Consider the following 7,962-nt stretch of genomic DNA (forward strand, 5'->3'; position numbering starts at 1 on the left):
CACACACACACACACACACACACACACACACACACACACACACACACGACCATCCAGCTTACGCAAGGTTTGCAGAGGCGGGAGGATCTTTCACCTCAGCTGGGAAGGAGAACGGCCCACAAATGCCCCAAACTCTAAAACACTTAGAGCCCCCATCTGTGTGTGACACTGGAGGCTGGCAAGGATTGGCAGCCTCCCTGAATGGGAGGACAGGATGCGCCGGACCCCCTTCCCAACACTGGGCTGAAGCCTGGGGAGGCAAGACAGTCTCCCAAGGACTCAGCTAGTCCTTTGAGGGAGCCCAGGGTCTCAGAGAACGAGGGAAATGCGTACTGAGAGAGCCCCAGAACAGGGAGCCCCAGAGACTGAAGGGGTTGCAGAGACACCAAGAAGCAGAGAGACAACATGCAAGGGAGAGAGACAGTAGGAAGAGACAGGGGCAGAGATCAAAGCAGCAGTGGTTGCGAAAGGCTCAAGGAGGAGATAAGGAGAGGGAGGAAGCGGGGACCCAGGAGGCTGCAATGGAGTGGAAATGCTCCTTAATGTCCCCAGGGTGGCCTCCAGGTCCCCAGGTACTGCCTGAAGCCAGTAAGCAGGATGGCCCTATCCAAAGGACAGTCGGGCTAAGGCTTGGGCAGCTGGGAGGACCATGATGCAGGGCCGGCCAAGCGGGAAGAGAGACTCACCTCCAGCTCCTTGAAGACCATGCACCTGCGTGCCCAGTCCACGATGGAGATGAAGGTCTGGTCGGCCATTCTGCACAGGAGGCCGAAGGCCGCCGGCTGGTCGGGGCGGCTTTTGGTGGGCTCCTGCAGGCAGCCCAAGATGCGGGCCCGTACCTGGTCCTCATCCGGCTCCAGCTGCAGCAGCTGCAGGATAAGCTCAGGCACGTTGGGCCCTCCAGAGAAGGGCTCTGGGTAGCCGTACGGCAGCCCAGGCTGTGGGGGGCTGGCGTAAGGCTCCGGGTACTCAGACTTGATGGCACGGCCAGGAAAGGCAGGGTAGAGGTAGCCAGCCAGTGGCCCATGGGCACCGGGCACGGCCATGGGCAGTGCCGGGGCCCCAAAGTCGCCCAGTGGCCCGGCAGGTGGACCGGCGGCCAGGCCCTTGGGCTCAGGCGCATGCAGGCTGGGAGGCAGCACATAGTCCGGTGCGGGAGGGGGCGGTGGGGGCACCCCCATCGGGGGCCCTGTCTCCAGCTTGAAGCCATTGGCCCGAATCTGTGCCTTCTTCTGCTGTTTCAGGGCCCGGTCCCGCTTGTACATCGGCCCAAACTTGTTCCGGCCACCCCTCATACGGTCAGCGCGCACGGCTGTGGGCAGGGGCAGAGGGTCAGACTCACCCTTTCTAAGCCCCCTTCCATGCTGCCCCACCACAGATCCTTTCCAAACAAATCTGACCGCTCTCTCCCCTGCTCAGCAGCCTTTCATGGCTCCCACTGACCACAGGGGAAGTCAGTCTCCTTTGCCTAGCATTCAAAGCCCTGCTCAGCTTTTCAGGCAATCCCTGCTAAGACCCCTCTCCTTCCACTCCACCTAACTCACCTCCACTCCTCTGTTTGACACATCTCCTTCCTCCTCCACCCTGCCTTTCATTTTCCTTCTGACTCAAACTTTTTTTTTCTCTTTTGCTTGCTGAACACCCAGCCTCAATGTCACTACTTCCAGGAAGCACTCCTGGATATAGCCAAACGGACTCTACTGTCCTTGCCCCAGGTGCCCTGTCCTTGCCCACCCTTAGCATGCTGAGTGGATCATGCCATGTGCTCCTGCAGGCTAAGCTCTGGGCTCAGGTGCCCAGCACAAGGCCTGGCAGGAAGATGGTGACCGGAAGGGGACCCTAGTCAGCCTTGTTCACCGCTGGCCCCAGGGTCCAGCTGTTTTTGACTGACTGCCTGACTGTTGAGCTCCTGCTTCAAAATGACTCAAGTATCCTTCACTGGCTGTGAATGTGAAGCCAAGTTTAGAGCTGGTCAAGGCTCTATGCTGCGGGAGGGGACCTCTCTTGCTGACTAGAAGCTCCTCCGCCTGGCCAGACCCAATAGGTGCATCTCTGCAGCTGGAGTGTGCCCCCCGCCCCTGCTCAGACAGGGCCCCACCCTGGGATCTGGGCGAGGGGAAAGAGCAGGAGAGAGGGGGTGGTGCTCAGCAGGGATGATGGCTGGGGGGCCGCCTGGCCAATCTTCCTGCCCCCTGGGGTGAGCAGCGCTGTGCCATTCGCAGGGTGCACGGGAGCTTCTGCTGCCCACAACAGCCAGCTATCTGGCCCCTTGGGACCTGGCGCTAGGGGCATGGGCTCTGGGGACAGGACAGGATGTCCCCCTCCCATCCAGGAGTCCTTTCTTCAGGTGGCAGGGCATGTGGTCCGCCACTCTCAGAGCCACCTGGGGCTCTGTACACTGTTCCAAGACCTTAATCAACCACTGCCTGTTCAGCACACAGTCCAGTGACTGGCCACCTCCAGAAGCTCAAATCTTTCCTGCCAAAACTTACCGCCTCCTCTCTGGGCTGAGAGCTGGGGTTGAGGGTAGGGAGGCAAAGAGGGGCCTGGGTTCCTTAGGGGCAATTCAATTGTCCCCCACTGCCCGGCCCCCTCAGGGCCTGGCTAAGAACATGACGGGAAGGAATCTCACTGGCTGAACGAATAAACCAGAGAGTCCTTCAGATGGACGGACAGACAAGCAGATGGGCAGCTGAATGTGCGGGGGCTGGGCAGTGGTGGTGGGCAGATCCTAATGGAAAGCGTGATCGGCCTGACAGCTAACCTGCAGCAATGAATGCCCAGGCACCTTCAGCTTTCCTACACCGATCCCCACACTCACTCACTGGAGGAAGGCACTGCCGTTAAGCCCATTTTTCTTTTCTTTCTTTCTCTTTGTGCCTTTTCTTTTCTTTCTTTTTTATTTTTATGTACTTATATTTTGAGACAGGGTTTCCTTCTCGCCCAGGCTGGAGTGCAGTGGTGTGATCATAGCTCACTGCAGCCTCGACTTTCTAGGCTCAAGTGATCCCCCCGCCTCAGCCTCCTGAGAGCTAGGACTGCAGGCACATGCCACCACGCCCAGCTACTTTTTTATATTTTATAGAGACAAGGTTTCTCCATGTTGCCCAGGCTGGTCTTAAACTTCTGGGCTCAAGTGATCCTCTTGCCTCAGCCTCCCAAATGCTGGAATTACAGGCATGAGCCGCTCCATCCCGCCAAGCCCATGTTTCAGATGGGGAATCTGCAGTTTAGAGAGGTTAAGGATTTTGCCCAACATCACCCAGCCTGACTGACAGTGCCGGCACTGGGACTTGGCCGCTGCCGGCTGGGGTTGGGTATTTTGAGGGGGATGGGGACCTCCTCACAGAGGGAGGAGCTCTGCCGACCCTGTGCTGGGGCCCTGGCAGGGGCTGGGGCAAGAGTCATCACCATAGGGTTCACTTTTGGATACTTCTCAGCCCAACCCAGGCTGGCCTTGCCAGTGTACTTTCCCCGCCCGAGGCCCACCCAGGGCCAGCGCCCTGTTCCCTTGCAGCGACTGGGCCCTAATGTTGCACGAGGGGCCTTCGCGAAGGCCAATGGTGCTATCCCCTCGGCCCCTCTCCCACCCCCACCCCCTACCCCCTGAGGCTGTCGGGGGTCAGGGGTCGAGGCCCGCGCGGCGCGCACCTTCCAGGCGCATCCCCACCGTCAGGCACTTCTGGAAGCGGCAGAAGGGACAGCGCTTGCGCTGCGTCTTGTCGATCTTGCAGCTCTGGCTCTCGGTGCACGTGTAGTGCTTGTTGTTCTGCACCGTGCGCTTGAAGAAGCCCTGCGGGAGCTGAGAGTCAGCGGGGCCCCGCCGCGCCCGTCTGCCTCACCCCTGCCGCGCGCTCGCCGCTCACCTTGCAGCTCTCACACGTGAGCAGTCCGTAGTGGTAGCCGGACACCTTGTCCCCGCACACGGGACACAGCTCGTCCAGGTCCTCGTCGTAGGAATAGTCCATGCCCGCGGCGTCCGCCTGCGGAGCGACAGCGGGTCAGGGCGGGCCGGCGGAGACCGGCAGCCTGGGGTCCCCGCGGCCGCTGCCCCAGCCGCTGTCGCCGGCCCGTCGCGTAATCCCCTCGCTGTGCCCAGGCGCCGCCGCCGGCACCCACCGAGCGCCCCGCGCAGCGTGCCAGGGTGGGCCCGGTGCAGTCCCCGCGCCCGGCCTTCCGCCGCCAGGCCCCGCGCTCCCGCCCCGCCCGGGGGGCTCCTCCAGCGCGGACCCCGTCGCGCTCGATCTGGGGCCCTCGGATTCGATGCGCTTCGATTGGGATTCGTTTGTCTGAGAACAAAACCCCGATTCTGAGAAAAGGAGATGGGCTCAGCCGCGGGGAAGACGCCAGGGGACCCAGGAGCGCTGGGGCGCCCGGCCCGGGTGTTCTGGGAACCCGGCAGAGACGAAGGAGGCACAGACAGAGTCCGGGGGAGACAGATATGGGAAGAAACCCTGGAGAGAGACAACGACCGACGCCGCGGGGCGCAGACGCGAGGTCAGTCCAAGAGTGCCAGAGACACAGACACAGAGACGCCCAGCTAGAGAGAACCCGGCGGGGGCGAGACACAGGGAGGGATGTAGAGAGACAGGGAGACAGGGAGAGAGAGAGAGAGAGAGAGAGAGAGAGAGAGAAACGAGGGGTGGGGGATTGGATCAGAAACTCGGAGAGACAGCGGAGGTCCGAAGAGAAAACCCAAGAGAGACTGACGCAGAGCCAGAGACACAACGATAGACGAGAGACAGAGACGCCGAGACGAGAGGAGGCCAGGAGAGACGAGGCCGGGGAGCTACAGAAACACGGAGAGAAAACCTGGAGGCGGAGGCGCCCAGCCCGAGGGTCGGGGACAGGGGACGCGCGGAAACCCGCGGGGCAGGAGCCCAAGGGCCAAGGCGAGGCCCCGCGGGGTCGGACGCGGACGGGGGCCCGGGCCGCAGGAGGCGGAAAACGACGGCGCCGGGACCGGGAGCCCGAAAACGCAGAGCCGCCGGGGCCCCCTCGCCAGGGGAGACAAAGCCGCGGCAGCGACGGCAACGGGAGGCGCAGCCCGAGCCGCCGCTGCCACCGGTACGTCGGGCGGGGAGACCTCGGGCGGGGGTCGGCGGGCTCCGGGAAGCCGAGCCAGAGGCGAGGGAGCGACCTCGGGCGGAGAGGCGAAGTCCCAAGGAGGGAAGCGCGAGGAGCCAGGGCCCGGGACGCGAGAGGGGGCGCGACGGCGGCTGCAGCCGGTCCGGCGCCCACCTGGTCGCTCCTGCGAGCAGCACCCCGCGTCCCGCCCGCGCGGAGCCCCCACCTCTCGGCCGCGCCGCCGCCGCCGGCGAGGAGCCGCACCCGGTCGCAGCGCCGCCCGCCCGCGATGACGGCCGCTCGGGCCGGGGGCGGGGAGGCGGGGGCTCGGGGCTGGCGGCGCGGGGGCCTCGGCTCCCACCTCCCGCCTCCCCGCCCCCCCCGCCTGCCTCCCCGTTTCCCCCCCACCGCCGCCGGGGCCGCTCCGAGGCGCACCTGGGACCCGGGCCCCTCCACTGCCACCGCGCCCTGCGCCAACCCGCCGCGCCAGGGCCGGGGGCCGGTCCCTCTATATCGGCGCGTGCGGTATCCGGGGGCGGAGGCCCGGTCGTGTCCTCCCCCCAAGCCCGGCCCGCGCCGGCACCCTCTCCGCAGTCCGGCTCGAGTATTCGCCCTCATCCTCCCGGCCCCCCAGCCGCAGCCCGGCTCCCCGGACCCCAAGCGAGGCCAGAGAGCTGCGGAGCCCGAGTGCCCAGCGATCTGGGCAGGTATAGGGCTCTGGGGGCCTTGGGTCACCCGCCTGCAGTGGGAGGAGGCAGCTCCTGTCTGTGAACCCAGCTGGGTCGTGGCGAATGCCACGCGGGTGGCTGGTCGCACTGCAGCGTGGAAGTGGGTAAGGGCAAGTGGCGACCGTGGCCGAGGCTCGGATTCATGGGTGGAAGCCAGATTCTCCCATGGGCCCCGCCACGTCTCCTCACTTGAGCCTGCAGCAGCTCTCTCCCCGTCTCGGGTCTTCAGTTGCCACATCTGTGAAGTGGGTAGATGACCGCTCTTCCTCGATAAGGGTGGGTCGTGAGGATGAACCCAAGCAGTAGGGGCAAAGCACGCGCGTGGCCTGGCGGAAGCGCTCAGTGGCGCCCCGCTGGGGAGATCTGGGGCGAACTCCTTCTGCTCGCCAGCCTCAGTTCGCTGAGCTGGAAATGGGAATCGTGGAAATTTTTTTACGAATGTCCGAGGCCTAGGGAGGACCCGAAGACTCTACGGGTGCAGGAGCTGGGAGAGGAGCCCGGAGGCAGGGCCCCGCTGCTCCCCTCAGAGCTCTCACGGGGGGTGGGGCGAGGAAGAAAGCACTGGGCGGCCTTGGGGACAAAGGGGTTCCCGGGCCTACGGGCCGAGCAGTTGCTCTGGGCTAGGGACCATCCGCGGGGCTACTGTTTTTCAGTTGGAGAAACTGACCCGAAAGGAAGGGGTCTGCTTGCATTCCGCCTCCGCCCCCGCTGGCACCTGGGGTCGGAGAGAGTTTGGGGACCACGAGGCCAAAAAACTGCGATCTTCAAGCAGGAGAATACCGCAATTTTGCATTGACAGCGGCGCAACCCACCAAAAGGCTCCATCTGGGCTCCCGCCCGCCTGGAGGCCTCGGGCTTCGGTCGGAGCTGGGCCTGGGGCCTGCAAGCTGTGGCCAGAGACCCCCGCGCAGACCGCACTCAGCTGGCTCACCCCACAGAAGGAGCAGAACCCGCAGACTAGCTGTGCAAGCTCGGGCAAGTCACTTCGCCTCTCTGAAATGAGAGCCTCAGTTTCTCCGAGCATAAAGTGGAAAATGTTGGCTTTACAGATGGGGTACTGCGGTTTCCATGCAAGAATCTTGGATGAGGAGGGAGGAAAGAGCCAGAGACCCTGTTAATCGTACCCCCGCACCCCCAAACCCCTGAGAAACAAGAGCATCTGCCAGAGCTGGAGGTGGGGGTCACTGCTGCCTCTGAACAGCTCCCCACCACAGTGGAGCCCTCAGACAGTGACTGCAGGAGCGAAGGGGGTTGGTGGATGATGGGCTGGGGTGCCCCAGTCGGCTGTTCTAAGGTAGAGCCCACCCGAGGTCTCCTGGAAGCCTAGAGCTGGACACACAGGCCCCAGCCGCCCAGGTTGGGTGGGGGCTGGGCTCAGGCCCTTCTCCCTCTATCTCCAACCCCGTCTCCCCCAGGGTTTCTACTCTCACCGGCTGGAAGCCCATGGCTCCTCCGCACTCCAGGCTCTGAGGCACCCACCCCCACAGGTTCCAGGTTCCAGCCCACCGCCTGGGGAGTTCCAGGCCCTCATCCACCCACCCAGGGAGGCAAACCTAGACCTGGCCCGGCCGCAGAACCCAGGCTGACAGATGGACGCCGGAGACAGACACATGGATACACAGCAAGACTCAGAGAAAGCCACAGAAGACAACACAGAAACTCAGGCGGGGGACAGAGCCCCAAGACAGGCCCAGAGCCCTCCGGACACACTCACAGACTTCTAGGCTCAGACCCGCACAGCCTGGTGGATGCCTGGCCAGCGACAGCGGGACACCAGCGGACCTCCATGGGGCTTGTGGTCACAGGCCTGGCTCCTCCCATCGGCAGCCCAGGGAAGAAGAGGGGGTAGCATGGTGGGAGGGTGAGTCTGGGAGACCCCTGGCACCTTCCGTGCCCAGAGCAGGGGACACCAGTCACTAAACGGAGCAGGCAGTGGCCGGCCCAGGCTGCAGGGAGGCACTGCAGAGGGAGGCTGGCCATTAGAGGCCTGGGCCAAGGCCCTCACTTACGGAGCGGAAGCAGCGCTCTCACGCCGAATGAGGGTGGCAGTGGGCACCACGGGTCCAGGGGGAGGCTCCGGCAGCCCAGGTGGGACGGTGGCGACTGTGGGTGCGCAGAAACCCCCTCACACCACGGCGGGCGGCAGCCGGACGGCAGGCTGGCCCTG

At 64.2% G+C, this 7,962-nt stretch overlaps 1 protein-coding gene across 1 annotated transcript; it reads right to left on the bottom strand.

Annotated features, from left to right (window-relative positions):
• Window positions 1-623: 623 nt before the first annotated feature.
• On the bottom strand, window positions 624-7,937 carry LOC116465007 (steroidogenic factor 1). Its single transcript, XM_058435217.1, has 4 exons — window positions 7,805-7,937; window positions 3,867-3,983; window positions 3,652-3,793; window positions 624-1,312 (listed from the first exon to the last, which is right to left on the bottom strand). The coding sequence occupies exons 2-4, from the start codon at window positions 3,966-3,968 to the stop codon at window positions 624-626; spliced, it is 933 nt and encodes a 310-aa protein (XP_058291200.1). The 5' UTR covers window positions 3,969-3,983; window positions 7,805-7,937.
• Between the last annotated feature and the right edge of the window lie 25 nt (window positions 7,938-7,962).

Source organism: Hylobates moloch, unplaced genomic scaffold (genome assembly GCF_009828535.3).
Source record: "Hylobates moloch isolate HMO894 unplaced genomic scaffold, HMol_V3 SCAFFOLD_2593, whole genome shotgun sequence".
NCBI classification, from domain to species: Eukaryota; Metazoa; Chordata; class Mammalia; order Primates; family Hylobatidae; genus Hylobates; species Hylobates moloch.